The 14,563-nt window shown below is 42.1% G+C and overlaps 2 protein-coding genes across 3 annotated transcripts; one reads left to right on the top strand and one right to left on the bottom strand.

Annotated features, from left to right (window-relative positions):
• The first annotated feature begins 1,099 nt into the window (after positions 1-1,099).
• LOC121627347 (retinol dehydrogenase 7-like) lies at positions 1,100-7,086 on the top strand. Of its 2 annotated transcripts, none has more exons than XM_041966203.1 (6): positions 1,100-1,145; positions 4,035-4,157; positions 4,586-4,900; positions 5,683-5,941; positions 6,033-6,196; positions 6,279-7,086. In XM_041966203.1, exons 3-6 carry the CDS (start codon positions 4,588-4,590, stop codon positions 6,500-6,502), a joined length of 960 nt encoding a protein of 319 aa, XP_041822137.1. In that variant the 5' UTR covers positions 1,100-1,145; positions 4,035-4,157; positions 4,586-4,587; the 3' UTR covers positions 6,503-7,086. The 2 variants fall into 2 exon arrangements, with proteins under 2 accessions (XP_041822137.1, XP_041822139.1); XM_041966205.1 differs by having other exon boundaries at positions 1,128-1,145; positions 4,057-4,157.
• Positions 7,087-7,403: 317 nt separating this feature from the next.
• On the bottom strand, positions 7,404-11,376 carry LOC121627346 (ATP synthase subunit beta, mitochondrial). Its single transcript, XM_041966202.1, has 10 exons — positions 11,219-11,376; positions 10,148-10,321; positions 9,864-10,038; positions 9,524-9,645; positions 9,246-9,430; positions 8,976-9,134; positions 8,711-8,833; positions 8,282-8,494; positions 7,993-8,194; positions 7,404-7,862 (listed from the first exon to the last, which is right to left on the bottom strand). Exons 1-10 carry the CDS (start codon positions 11,319-11,321, stop codon positions 7,765-7,767), a joined length of 1,554 nt encoding a protein of 517 aa, XP_041822136.1. The 5' UTR covers positions 11,322-11,376; the 3' UTR covers positions 7,404-7,764.
• Between the last annotated feature and the right edge of the window lie 3,187 nt (positions 11,377-14,563).

Below are 14,563 nucleotides of genomic sequence, written 5' to 3'. Positions count from 1 at the left end.
TTCTACATGCTTCTGTCATCTTTTGTCATCAAAATCCTACAAATTCAGACACACACACACACCCGAGACAGGCAAAGTGAAAGCTGATTGTAAACTTTTCAGTTCATTCTTTTGTCTGCTGCATGCTGATGATTAAAAATGAAATTGGGGTGCAGATTTCCAGCCTGTGTCTGTTTGTTTGGACCTAGTGTTCGAGAACAAATTGTGTGCCAAAGGTAAAAAGTAAGCCTGCTCTCAGTAAAAAATACGGGTACAATAGGCCTGTATTTTAGATTTTAATCATTTGAGACTCACACAAAATGCTTAATTTTCATCTATAAATCAGAGAATACACTCCAGGCAGTCTATACTGTCATGAAAGTGACTGATTGGGCCTGCATGCTTACAAATGAAAACAATTGATTGGTCGCTGGTGGTCGTGTACTGTCGGTCACTCACTGCTGCCTTCAAATGCAGTCAGGAAACTACCAAGACAGAGATGATGCACATATATCTAAGATGCCAGGTTTCTACAGAGGAGGACATGATAATATGACCACAACTTAAGAACTGGTAGAGTGATTAACGAACCCTCATCTTATCATCTGAAAAGTGCAGAATGAGATTAACTGTAAAAGAAAAACCTTCTCAAAACAGCTTTTTAGTGATTTTGAATGATGCGTTTTCATTGTATTAGCTTGTGTTTTGATTTGCCTTATTGTGACACACTAAAAGCACATTATAACTCTGTTTTTGGAAAGCTTCACATAAAGAAAGTCTATTTTGAATTATTACCATGCAAATGCAACTTTAAAGGTCGCAGTTTTCCATGTTTCCTGAGTTACTGAGACATGTGGAGTTTGTAAAGCTGCACCAGCAGCTGAGCGTAAATTGCGTGTCCATGTATTTTGTTACTTTATTATATCTAGCAGTACTATGTAAAGTATAGTAAAGTATATTTCTATCATCTATTTTCTTCTAGAACATCAAATAAAGGCCTGTGCAAAGATCTGCAACTCTGCTGTTGGAAAGAGAATTCTTCAAGGGGCACTTGAAGGCAGCACTTGGACAACAGGAAGTGTTTCGCCAAGCGACAATGCTGCCACCTTGTGGTAGAAATGTTTCAAAGCTTCAGATGACCTTTGGCACGCATTTAGGCAGATAAGGTGGGAGCATTTTTATTGACTGTAAAGAAATAAGCTCTATTATAAGCCGTATTTCTGGTGTGGAGTGAATATCACCCAAATATAAGACATGAACTGTTACCTTCATTAACAGACAGAGGGAATATATGCCCTCTGTGATATTATTAGGATGCACTGTTTGGTTGAACAGAGGCAGGATGTTTAATTACGTTCATAAGCATAGAGAGGAAAACAGAACAATCTACGGAAAAGCAGCTTTTTGGCAGGTCTGATACAATAGACCTAAATTAATGGAATGGAATCTGAATTTTATAAAACAAACCAGCAAAACTGCAGTATATTAAAAATTAATTCAACAAAACACAACAACCACCAAGCAGAAAAGGAGGAATTTAACAGCATGTATCCTCTTAAATCTGATTAGAGAGCAATTAAGAGGCACCTCGTTTTCCATTAGCTTTGCTCATGCTAGCTTCAGGGTTCACAGCCTGTTCAGGGATACAGCTAACAAGCTGAAGCACTAGATATGTCTCCAAGAGCTGCTGGAGGGCAAACAAAAGCTAAACGGTCAGTGAATATTGGTATTTTAATTTATCAGAGGGTCAGAAGCACAACTCCAATGTGACCAAAGTGATGTTTCTTATCTGCTGGAAGTGTAGTCAGTTGTTTGCTAACACCATGCTAGCCTAACCGCTACATACGGTGATGCTGTGTTGCTCACTCGTGACTAAAACAGGCTAAATGCATATTTAAATTCAAATAGCAAGGAACATTAAATCTTAAGGTGATTTCATATAATGCTTTAACTATTAAAGTGGCAGTTTTCAAGTTGTGAGACATTGTGCTGTGCCTCAGAAGATGCAAAGAAAAAGATGCGTTCATGTGCCTGGCCTTGTTCATGCTACAGAAGCCCCCTAACGGACATTGTGAGCAATGAGCAGGTGAAAAACAGAGTTTTGACAGGTTTGTTGGTTGTAATACCCATTTCAGCCACAAGAGGCTGAAGTAGACCACTACCCCCATTATCTAAATAGGACTAAATGTTATCATTCATATGTTTATTTAATATTGCAATAATAGTGTGATGCTTATTATTATCAGTCTCTCAGTTTACAGTTGAACAATTGGTACCCAAATTTCTCATGTCAACGAACCCCAAATGCATATGTAATGAGCAGCAGACCCCCATTTCATAAGACTGCTGTCCAAGGGACCCCTGCCTGAGTAGATAGTTGTTAGATATTATTTCGGAGAGAATTTCAAAGCAGTCTATACTGTTGGTGTAACAACGGAGAGAGTAAAACCTCTGATTAGAGCAGTCATTCTTATATTAACTTCTAATGAATAGAATACCAGCAAAGATCAGAACTGATTAAAATACATTTCTAGCCAAAAGAATGACATGCAAGCACTTGCAAGCACACAATAAATTTACCATGTTTTAGAGTATGTGGAGAAATGTAACCTCAACTGGAAGAAAACATGAATGCTTTTAGTCCTGTTCGGAACATGTACTTCAGTGGCCAAAATGAGCAAATAACAGCAAACATAGAAAAAAGATCCTGACAAAAACAAAAGAATTGCACCTGCCAAAACTTGTTTTTTCACCTCTTTCACACATTAAAACAAATTTTAAGGAACTTAAAAAGATTATCCTGGTTAAACCACTTTTTTCTCACCTGATCTTAAGTCATAAAACAAGAAAGAAATGATGCTTTTCATCATTTTCCTCTGAGGGCTTCCTTTTTTTTTTTCAATGCTGTTATCTTGAGATCTCAAGTTCATTGTTTCATTATCTTGAGAAAACAAAGCCTGTTTTCTCAAGATAACGAGATAATCAACGCATCATCGGGGGGAACAAAAGGTCGTTTCCTCTTATTATCTATAATGTTTATCAGAGATCAGGGACGCCATGCCAACATGCACAGATGGCGTCTCGACAACTGCAGCAACTGATTTTAAGATGAAAACGTCAGATGAAGTAGTTCACACTATTGATCAGTGCATCAGTCTGTACTTCAGTCTTTTGTATTTATACGCATACTTTATTACACGATTCAAACACCCACCAATGTAGGTAATTTCTTTTCCTGTTTTGCCATGTCAACAAGAACTCTTGGTTGTAACAGTAACTGCTTTAAGTTGACCACTATACATAAGTAGTGTTCAATTTATTCCTTATTTATTCCATCCTTGGGGATTAATGGAGGCTTATCTCGTCATGTTATTTCAGTGTTTAGTTTAATTAATATACACTACCTTTATTTACAGGTAGTGAAACACTGGGTAATATAATGTTAGAAGAAAATATCAACTGAAATTCTGTTACTGTTACTGAAATACTGAAAGTCTGCTAGCTTTGGTGGCCACCTCTGTCTGTGTGCATGGATCTGGTAAGAGAGGATATGATAGTTACATGTATTCATACAATGCATTCTTGTCCGCATGCAGCCATTGTTGTTTGAGAACCAGGAGGGACCATGCCACATGCCTGATACCATCCCTCATTATCAGAAAAGACAAAGAAATACATAAAAAAAGGAAACAAATAAATACTTATATAAGATACAATGACAAGATCAGCCTTTACTGATCCCCAGGTGAAATTCCCATGGAAGTCATGATACTTAGTATTTGTATTAATATAGAAAAACATTAGAAATGGCATGATATGGTGTATGTAATAAACAGTAGCTGATAGCATATTAATATAATGTATATACAGTATAATGTGGTATGAGATATAGTCCAAGATTAAATATAGTCATGTAATACATAGTAATGTACATCAACATAACATAGAATATCTAATTTAGTGTAACATATAATCTATAAATCCAATCCAACAGAGATTCTCATTTATATTTTTATTTATTGCTTTTCCACGTCACTGTTGGGCTGTGGCCACAGCTATGACTTCTCTTGCCCATAGGGGGGCGCCAGATTTTTTCCAGATGGAGAGCCAGACACTCCCTGACCGATATAAAAGCTGTGTGCGAACGTGCTGAAACAGTCCAGGAAGTCTTCAATCAGGTAAGGAACTGTCTCCTGTCCTCTTGACACAGCTAGCGAGAAAACTTCAAGGCGTTTATGATTTGCATCCATTTGATTTGGTGTTATTTATTATAGCTAGGGCCTGATATGTGCTACACAGAAGAACAGTGAATTGGTTTGGTAAATGAAAGGATGAGCTCACAGCAGCATGTGAATGTGTTACTCAGGTAAAGACCCCACAGGTTAATGAACTTAGACATCAGTATCATGTTTTCCAATGTGGCAGAGGACTTTGAAACAGTTGGGGCTTGGCCCAGAGCAGAAATCTCAGTTAGCTGCACTGTTTATTTCAAGTTATTTATATTTGGGTCAAAGTATCTTCACCGTCACATTACATTGTATTGTGTCATACTGGCTTGCTCAGTGTGGTGAGTCCAGGTTCCAGTTGTCCCTCTTTGTCCTCGCAGTCATGTACCTGTTCCTCCTGGGCCTGGTTGTTTTCTACTACCTGTACCGCTGGGTCAAAGAGCTGCCCAGGGTCCCCGACAAGGGCAGCAAGTATGTGTACATCACAGGCTGCGACTCTGGCTTCGGCAACCTCTTGGCCCGCCATCTGGACAAGCAGGGCTTCAGAGTGATCGCCTCGTGTTTCACCGAGAAAGGAGAAGAGGATCTGAAGAAGTCCTGCTCCAGCAACCTGATCACAACACACCTGGATGTTCGGTCCAAGGACAGCGTTGACAAAGTTGCAGCGATGATCAAGGACAAGGTGGGGGAACGCGGTGAGTTGTGCAGTGTGAACTCTTCCAGACTGAAATATCTCAACAACTATTGGATGGATTATCATGACATGTGATACAGACGTTTACGTCCCCCTCAGGGTGAAATCGAACAACTTACTCCTCTGACTTCTTATGTAGCGCCATCATCAGGCCAAAATTTAAATGTGACCAAATACTTAGTGTCTTTGGCAAAAGTAAGCATGCTAACAAGGTTAAATAAGATTTTGAGCATGGTAAATGTTATACCTGCTTAGCATTAGCATATTAGGAATGCCATTGTGAGCATGTTAACATGCTGGCGTTAGCATTTAGCTAAGTAGGTAATACTATGCCTAAGTCCAGCCTCACATGTAGCGTCTGGTTTCTGTAGTCATGCTTCTATTTAAGGTTGGAACAACTGATTTTCTAGTATGACAGCGCTGCTGGAGGCATAATTAGCCGTCATCTGTTTGCTCTGGTTCAATAATCAGGCAAAGTGTTTGCTTCTCATTGTTTGGCTGTGCAAAGTGGTGCTGTGTTAGATAGCCCCAATCCTAAAATCACACATGTCAAACATTGAATCAGCGCACACTGACAGCAGCAAACACTCAGCTCATCGCTCATTAGTCTCATCTGCCCTGTATTCAGCATGTATTCACATGCTTTGGTTTTTCCGTTCTGCAGCTTTGGACTGGACTCTTGAGCTGCGTACAAAGGGCTGCCCTCTGAAGAAGCTCGTTGTGTAGGTGAAAGGTGTTGAAACTGATTTTATTGACTGGATGTCCTCTGTGTGATCCTCATAGGCTTATGGGCTGTTGTAAACAACGCAGGTGTGTCCACGCCGTCTGCCTCGTGTGATTGGCTGACCATCGATGATTACAAGTCCATGCTGGACGTGAACCTGAACGGGGTGATCTCGGTGACCCTTAGCGTCCTGCCGCTAATCAAGAAGGCCAGGGGAAGGGTGGTCAATGTAGCCAGTGTGTTTGGGAGGATCAGTGTCACAGGAGGCCCGTACCCTATCTCTAAGTACGGTGTGGAGGCTTTCAATGACAGTCTCAGGTGAAACATTAACTCACACAATCAGTTATTTGGTCGCGTGCAAAGTTTTCTGTGTTTCCACAAAAGCACTGAGATGAAATATTTTGAGTAGGTTAAACATGGCGCCTTTTGGTGTAAAAGTCCTCTGCATTGAGCCGGGCTTCTTCAAAACAAATGTGACTGACGCTACTATCATCAGCAACAATGTGAAGATGCTGTGGGACAGACTGCCCCAGGAGATCAAAGATGACTATGGCTCTGAATATCTACAAAAAAGTAAGATTAGATCTTCTTTTTCCTTTATTCCTGTTTGTGTTCAATTCATCTATTAATGTATTCCACTCATTTTCCCTCCTAGCGGTGGAGATACTGAAAGACAAAGTTGGCAAGATCAGTGATGGAGATCTGATGAAGGTGGTCAGGTGCATGGAGCACGCCGTGTCCGCTGTCCGGCCCCGCACCCGCTACTCCCCCGGCTGGGACGCCAAGTTTTTCTGGCTGCCGCTGTCATACATGCCAACCTGTGTCACTGACTACATCATGACTAAAGAAGCCATTCCTATTGCCAAGCAGAAGCAATAAATTGTGCTTGTTTTTGTCCATTTGTGCACAGTTTATGCAAACAATACCCGCTGCAATCGTCATCCTGATTGAAGCCTTCTTCCCATGCACATTTTCTGTAACCTCTATTCAGCTTTAAGACAATTATGCATTACCTCTGTGACATAAACAACACAATTTAAAGACGTTGTTTGTCTGCCTGCCTGCCTCCTGTTTATTTTCTACAGATTCACTTTTCTGACATGCAGGGGAACTTGGGATTTTCAAGGCCACCTTATCTACAGAGTAATGATGGGTTGTGAAAAAAGGCCGAAGAAAAATGTTAATACACTTTAGCCTTGAGCTTGAACCCAGTGAGGCATTTTCTTCGTGTCCCTCCCTCACTGGTTGTAAATATCTCTGATGCTGATACAGCACAGAGAACCACAGAAGTCTTAACACTGTCTCTACAATAGCCAAGAAGCCCATCTCATAATAGGATGTTTGTGTTGGTTACAGCAAAAACCAGTTTTCATTCATCTCCATTTTCTGCTGCTGCTTCTCCTGGTCAGGTTGTTTAATTATATCAATAGGAGTTATTCTCATGTACAGCTGGAAAGTACTGACAAAACTGACATAATTGTAGATGTTCCTGCTGATTCCCTATGATGTCTGAGCTCAAGACCATAAAACTGCATTAAGTTGTATTTAAAATTGAACGTGGACCCGACAGAAATTGTACAGTAAAAAAAAAATGTTATGCTCATTTTGTCCCCCATGAATTGTGGCTGCAGGTCCTCTAGTATTGACCATTAATGCTGCATGTGCACATCAATTACATTTTACTGTTGCTTCTGTGATTTAGGCCACGACAGTAATGACTGTTGGTACAAATGAGCTCCAAAGTGTGTCACCCTGAAAGTTGAGACAAACACTCATCCAATTGTTAGTCCACTGCTTTATTTCAGGACGCAACAACACAGTTCAGAAAGCTTTGCATGGCTCAAGACTGCCATCTTGTGGTCGGAGTGGATGAGGACAGCCTTTTCATGTAATTCCCCATTAAGAACAAGATTCTCAACTACAACTATTAAAGCATTTAGGAAATATACAGTTGACAAGCTGTTTTGTGTAAAGACAGTGTTTTATTCCATCTTTCATTGGAAACATTAAATATAACTTTCTTTCAGGATGACAGGACAGGTACATTTTTGACATGTTTTACAAACCAAGTGCTCCTAACCACAGGACCCCTCTCCTCTTGTTTTCTCTTTTCCCCTCAACAGTTTAGATTGTTTGGATGTTTATGAGTGCTCCTCAGCCAGCTTCTCTGCCTTCTGAACGACTTCCTCGATGGGGCCGACCATGTAGAAGGCCTGCTCGGGCAGAGGATCGTACTCACCTACAGGGACACAGGTACAAAAGGCAACATTAGTACTACAAAGAGAGCCGAGGAAGCAAAGGGCACAACCACATCTGAAAAAAAAAGTTAATTTAAGTACATCAACAGGTCACATCACTGACACACTTACCACCAAGGATGCTCTTAAAGCCCTTGATGGTTTCCTTGAGGGGCACCAGCTTGCCCAAATGGCCAGTGAAGACCTCGGCCACCTGGAAGGGCTGGGAAAGGAAACGCTGGATCTTGCGGGCGCGGGCCACAGTCAATTTGTCTTCCTCAGACAACTCATCCATACCCAGGATGGCAATGATATCCTGCAGAGATTTGTAGTCCTACAGGAAGAAAGTAAACAGTTTAACCTGGTAAATGTTTTGTTAGACCCATCAAAATCAAAAATAGAGCTTTCAAAAAGCACAAACCTGAAGGATTTTCTGCACACCACGGGCAACATCGTAGTGCTCAGCTCCGACAATGTTGGGGTCCATGATACGGGAGGTTGAGTCCAGAGGGTCGACAGCGGGGTAGATACCAAGCTCAGCGATGGCACGGGACAGCACAGTGGTAGCATCCAAGTGAGCGAAGGTGGTGGCGGGAGCAGGGTCAGTCAAATCGTCAGCGGGCACATAGATGGCCTGGTGGAAAGAATTGAGACCTAGTCAACCTTTATAGAACTGATTTTCCCTTTGGGTTACCACACACCAATTAACCCAAAACCAAACTTCAACCAGCAATGAGCCAATTCTTGATCACCATCATTTAATAAGTTGTCTCAGCCAATACAATGGTGGGTAAACATGCACTGGCACACTGCAGCTCAAGTCAGTTATCCTCCTTTATGCCCCATTTACCTGCACAGATGTGATTGAACCCTTCTTTGTGGTGGTGATTCTCTCCTGCATGGTACCCATGTCAGTGGCCAGGGTGGGCTGGTAACCCACAGCAGAGGGGATACGACCCAGCAGGGCAGACACCTGAGGAGTAAGTGATGACTTAAGTCAGTATATCAAGCCTGCCATTCAACAGTGAATCTGAATTTCCGACTATTATTAATTCATCTTGGGACATTTCCTGGCCCTGTGACTTTGCTACTGATGTGATGGTTGCTTTACACACCTCAGAGCCGGCCTGTGTGAAGCGGAAGATGTTGTCAATGAAGAGCAGCACATCCTGACCCTCCTGGTCACGGAAGTACTCTGCTACAGTCAATCCAGTCAGAGCCACTCTGGCACGGGCACCAGGGGGCTCGTTCATCTGTCCGTACACCAGCGCCACCTAGCAGGGAAAGAATTGAGGTAAGCTGTTGATTTTTGCTACTATGCCATTTTTCAAGTGTGCCACAATTTCAGTCTCTTGTGGAGGCCTGCAAAAAAAAAAAAACTTCACCTTGGAGGTGGTGTCCTTCAGGTTGATGACACCGGACTCAATCATTTCATGGTACAAGTCGTTACCCTCACGGGTACGCTCTCCCACACCGGCAAACACAGAGTAACCACCATGGGCCTTGGCCACATTGTTGATCAGCTCCATGATCAATACAGTCTTACCTACACCAGCACCACCGAACAGACCTGTGACCATGAGAAACATAGGGTTAGTTTCATGATTTTACTAAAAGGGGCTCAAAAAGTCCCAAACAAACATTTATATATTTTAACACTTACCAATCTTTCCTCCCTTGGCGTAGGGGGCCAGCAGGTCCACCACCTTAATGCCAGTCACCAGAATCTCTTGCTCCACACTCATGTCAGTGAATTCAGGGGCCTCAGCATGGATGGGTGCAGTCCTGTGATAGATAATATTCAAGTTATTAAAAAGCAGAACTTTTTGCAGGCACATAGACATTTAGACGTCAACGTCTGTAAGCCCCTTCATCCTGCTAAGTGCACCAGGCTCTTTAATGTCTGTGCATTTTAATATTGTCATTCTGCAAGACATTTTGCTTGGTGTAAAAGTTACGACATAATGTATTAACTGTGCTGCTTTTTTTCAAACAGAACTCACTGCTTGGTGGAGATGGGACCCCTCTCGTCGATGGGCTCACCGATGACATTCATAATCCTGCCCAGGGTCTCAGGACCTACTGGGATTCTGATGGGGGCACCAGTGTCCAGAACTTTCTGTCCACGGACCAGACCTTCAGTACCATCCATAGCAATGGTACGCACTGTGTTCTCCCCTGAGCACATAATAAACATGATTTTCATTTATCCTCTTTAATGTATATTGAATGGTTTCTGTGTGCCCACGTGTGTATAGGGCTGAAGGTTGTCATCCAAGTTGCTCACCAAGATGCTGTGCCACCTCCAGGACTAGCCTGGACTCGCGGCCAGCAACCTCCAGGGCGTTGAGGATAGGAGGGAGGCCCTCATCGAACTGGACGTCGACGACGGCACCGATGACAGCAACAATCCGGCCGGTGGCGGTGGCAGCGGCGGCGGCAGGTGCGACATAGTCTCTGCCTGTAAAGTAATGCAGACAGTGTGTGCATTTAGCCCAGTGTCATACATGTGTGCTGCAGTCGTGACCTTGTTATGAAGGTGGTATTCATTTGTCTCCAGAATATAAACCTGTCCGCTGAGAAGCAACGGGCAGGGCAGTCAGACAACTGCGTGTCTGGCCGCTCCGGCTCAATGTCATAGCTGTCGGCTAAACTACGAATTAGTTTTAAACACTTATGAAAAGACCAAATGACACCCTCTGACAAAACAATGAGCTCAATTGGGTGAAATATTAGTGGGCTTAGATCAGCATAACATCTAGCAAGCTATATTCCCGACTAAATAACGTTAACGTGGAAGGACGGATGAATGAAGCGTACTTTGAGCTAACATTGCTAATGCTGCTTCTGTTGACGACAGACACAGGACATTCAATGGCAAGTGCGTTAATCGGGTCTTATTATCTTCATGCTAAGTTTGTTGTTATGTGAATTTAATAAATATATGGGTTAACGTTACAGACTGTCCAACCTTGCTGATCTGCTAGCAAGACTTAACTAAAACGCAACTTGCAAAGCTAATTTAGCAGCCACTGCAGTCTCGAACCGCCTCATGTCATTACACAAAGGTCATTGCTGCTAGCACAAGAAAAACACAGTCTAGTCATTTTCTGGTGCATGACATCTGTCAATAGGATCACATATGCACAGATGTACCCATGTAAAATTTTGGAACAACTCCAACAGATTTCATATTTCACATTTCAATTTTAAGGCCTGCTACGGCGCCGGCAGGGCAGCCAGCGTGTTGCTAGCAACAGCTAACGTTAGCATTGCCCCTGCCCTTCTCTGACAGGCGCGTGAATGCGTTTTTTCCTTGTTCGATTTCGGTCAAAAGCACCAAGCATGCGGGACTTACGTGAAAGGACGGCTGGGGATCCAACGAGAGCCTTCAGGGGCTGGACCCCAGGCTTAAGAGCCTGCAGAGCCCCGGTGCAGCAGCGTCCCACAGCTCCCAACATTGTCAAAATGGCTGAAGGTGGAAAGAGACAGGGGAACTTGCGGCTTTATAATGAATGGCCGTTGAGGCGAAATGCGCAAGCGCACAACGTAAAACCCTATCTGAGCATGCGTAGATGTTAAGCGCGTCCAGCTGACATTCTGCCCTCCAGAGCTGTCCCATTTGACAGTTAATGTGACTGCTGAATGACAGTCCAAACAAAAGGTTACATGTAATTTAAGTTATCATTTAATACAGGCATCAATTTATGAATATCTACACGGGAGTGGATGGTTTAAGCATATTATTGTCTTATTGTCTCATTTGTACACAATGTCCCAAGCCAAGGGGAGAGTTTTCTGCTGCACCCCTGAAATGTCCACAGTTGACAGCTGCATGCTCTTACTGAACACTAGAGAACTATGACAGTGTTTATAGAACTTGAACTCGATCATAACACATTATTATCTATACTATTTTACCTCAGCATACGGTGTCAGGTGACCTCACCATATCAGTGGTGTAGACTTAGTACACTGTACCTGCACTGACTACACAGCTAGGCTGGAAACACATTTCAGTACTGTACTTACAGTCTTGAGGTAGTTGTACTCAACTTGAGTGTTTCCATTTGATGCTATTTTATATTTCTGGTCGCTACATTTCAGAGGGAAATATTAAAATTTTTACTCAATTAAAAAACAAGCACTATAATAAATATATAAAATATGATGCATTATTAAAACCGAAACTACTCCCTTGCTTAGTGCTACACTATAAGACCAGCTGATTTGCAGGTTAACAGACGTTTGCGGTGGAAAGTTATAAATTATGAATTTACTGCACACTGAAGATAGATAGATAGATAGATAGATAGATAGATAGATAGATAGATAGATAGATAGATAGATAGATAGATAGATAGATAGATAGATACTTTATTAATCTCCAAAGAGAAATTTACAAGGAGACTGATTTAAAAGAGTCTCGATTGTGCTGTTCATGTACATATGTTCCCACAAGTGTTGTTTACAGCTGGAAAACAAATTGTGAGTGGTGTGCAAGCAGCTCCAGGAACCTCAGAACGCAAACACAACAGACCTTTTTCAGGGCAGACATTTTGACAGGTCAAAGCAGGAAAAGCACGGGTGAAATTCATGACATTAATGATGGCTGTATTCCATTTAGGTGAGACAGTTCCAGGGTTTTGTGTTGTGTATGCTGGCACACTGGAGAGGCATAGTTCCACATGTCCTTTCCTGCTAAGACAAAATGTCCTCTGTGAAAAAATTGAGTTCTTGTACATTAACTGATAAATATGAATATGTAGTGCATACTGTCTGCAATATTACTTATGTAATATGGAATTTCTAAAACGGCACTCATGCACATTGGAAGCCTGCAGAAGTGAGTCCACCATGTTTACACTAGAGGGTGCTGTTGTACCAAAAAAGGGCAGAATGTGCTGCGGATGGGTTTGTGCAAGAGTATGCATGAGTGTGTGTTTCACTTTCGAGGGCTTAAATCATTCATGTGTCTTAGCCTCATTTTAAAGCACAATGTAAAATGTGAACAAACAATGCTCTCTGGTAGAGTTGTCTTTACTTGCCAACACATTCAGCACTTTGGTCCTCAGGGTTGTTTTTATCAACAATATTCTGCAAAATACAATTAAAAACACTGCAATGCAACTACTGATGATTTAGCTATTAGTGTAACCGACTGAACAAGGCTTGGCGTCACTGCTCCTACCCACAGATGACTATCTGACTCTCTGCAGGCATAGATGCATCCCCACTAGTCTGTATTTGTCTGTGAAAACACTGTGCATATTTGAAGTAAGCATGCCCCAAAGTAAAGTCTGATGAGTGATGACTGAGAATACTTTGTGTTGGCAGGCTTTTGTGGTTTGTGTTGTCAGATTATTACAGGTACAAGCAGGAGTCGACACACGTCGTCAACACTCAACGTGTCACTTAATGTCAAATCTCTGTTTTTAAAAAGTTGCATTATTGTTGAGGGCACAACACTGAGATCACTTGGCAATGTTTCCCAGAAAGTTTCCATGTGATACGCCTCAGTGTTTAGAAAGATTGTGCTTTTGTTGCAGTTACTGTAGCTACAGTGATCAGGCTGAATGAGTTCACAGCAGTGTGAGAGGTGAGGTGATGCAGGAACGGACATGTTCCTCTGCAGGATCCAGTGCAGCAGATGCCATTGTGGTTACCATTTAAACAGGTCTGCTTTATCTAAACTTTGATGACCCACACTGTGGAGTGAACTGTACAGCCTGCTTCGTATTTGACTCCACAACAATAACCTTTATTCAAACCCTTGAAAATGTCTTCCGTTCCAAAGACATGCTGCACCTGTGTATAGTCAGGTTTTGCAAAGCCTCCCCTTCATCATACTTGGGACAGTTTGACAGCAGGTGACCTTTGACCACCTGCAGACATGCTCCATGCAATGATTAAAAGGAAACAATTCTTAACTTTTCAAGATGTTTGATCAAAGACCTCAGAGGTGAGGAGAATGCTCTCATCGTGGCTCTTATCGTGGCCTTGTGAAGCAGATAGTAGCTTATAATGCCACACCGATGATGTGGTGTCAGTAAATGCTTTTTTCTGGTCTCTTTAGCTTTGCTAGGAGCATGGCTCTAGGCAATGTAGCGCTGTTGTCTGTCAGTCAGTCCAAGACTTTGGTCCAGACTTAAATGTGAACACACTGGATGGATTGTGATGAAATGTTGTACAAACATTCATGGTCTCCAGTGGATGTTAATGAGATTAGCGATCCCCTGACTTTCCTCTAGTGCCACCATGAAGTTGACATATGTGATTTTTAGTGAATCTCAGCAACTGTTGGATGGATTGCCATGAAAATTGTTACAGACATTCATATGTCAACATTTACATGTAACATTTTGTCCAGTACTTTGATTTATATCTTCAAAAGTAGTGACATTCCCATTACCCTCGGCTGCACTTTGTGTTTAATGCCAAAGAGTAAATGGTAGCATGCTAACATGCTAAACTAAGATGATGCCTCTGGCCTAAACCAGTCCCTCCTTCAGTCAGTTACGACTCTCCATCTAACAGATGCTCAGCACTTTACTGTAAGCAGTAAATTGAAATTCTAGACACCTATTCATCATCATCATCATTTTACATCACCAACACTTGTAGGTTTGCATGACTTCACATCTATAAAATGTGATCCATTGCGTTATGGGATTGTTTGCAGAAAGTAGTGCACATGCCATGG

This window comes from Chelmon rostratus, chromosome 24 (genome assembly GCF_017976325.1).
Source record: "Chelmon rostratus isolate fCheRos1 chromosome 24, fCheRos1.pri, whole genome shotgun sequence".
In the NCBI taxonomy this organism is placed as follows: Eukaryota; Metazoa; Chordata; class Actinopteri; order Chaetodontiformes; family Chaetodontidae; genus Chelmon; species Chelmon rostratus.
Note: the sequence above shows the minus strand (reverse complement) of the source record. Positions and strands in the feature narration are given on the sequence as shown.

Bases quoted from the DNA above. Each gene is read 5' to 3' on its own strand.
- LOC121627346 (XM_041966202.1), bottom strand. From the start codon at position 11,321: ATGTTGGGAGCTGTGGGACGCTGCTGCACCGGGGCTCTGCAGGCTCTT. The intron at 10,322-11,218 runs GTAAGTCCCGCA...ATTACTTTACAG, and splicing joins ATCCCCAGCCGTCCTTTCAC to GCAGAGACTATGTCGCACCT. The intron at 9,431-9,523 runs GTAAGTGTTAAA...TCATGGTCACAG, and splicing joins CGCCAAGGGAGGAAAGATTG to GTCTGTTCGGTGGTGCTGGT.
- LOC121627347 (XM_041966203.1), top strand. From the start codon at position 4,588: ATGTACCTGTTCCTCCTGGGCCTGGTTGTTTTCTACTACCTGTACCGC. The intron at 4,901-5,682 runs GTGAGTTGTGCA...TGATCCTCATAG, and splicing joins GGACAAGGTGGGGGAACGCG to GCTTATGGGCTGTTGTAAAC. The intron at 5,942-6,032 runs GTGAAACATTAA...TATTTTGAGTAG, and splicing joins GCTTTCAATGACAGTCTCAG to GTTAAACATGGCGCCTTTTG.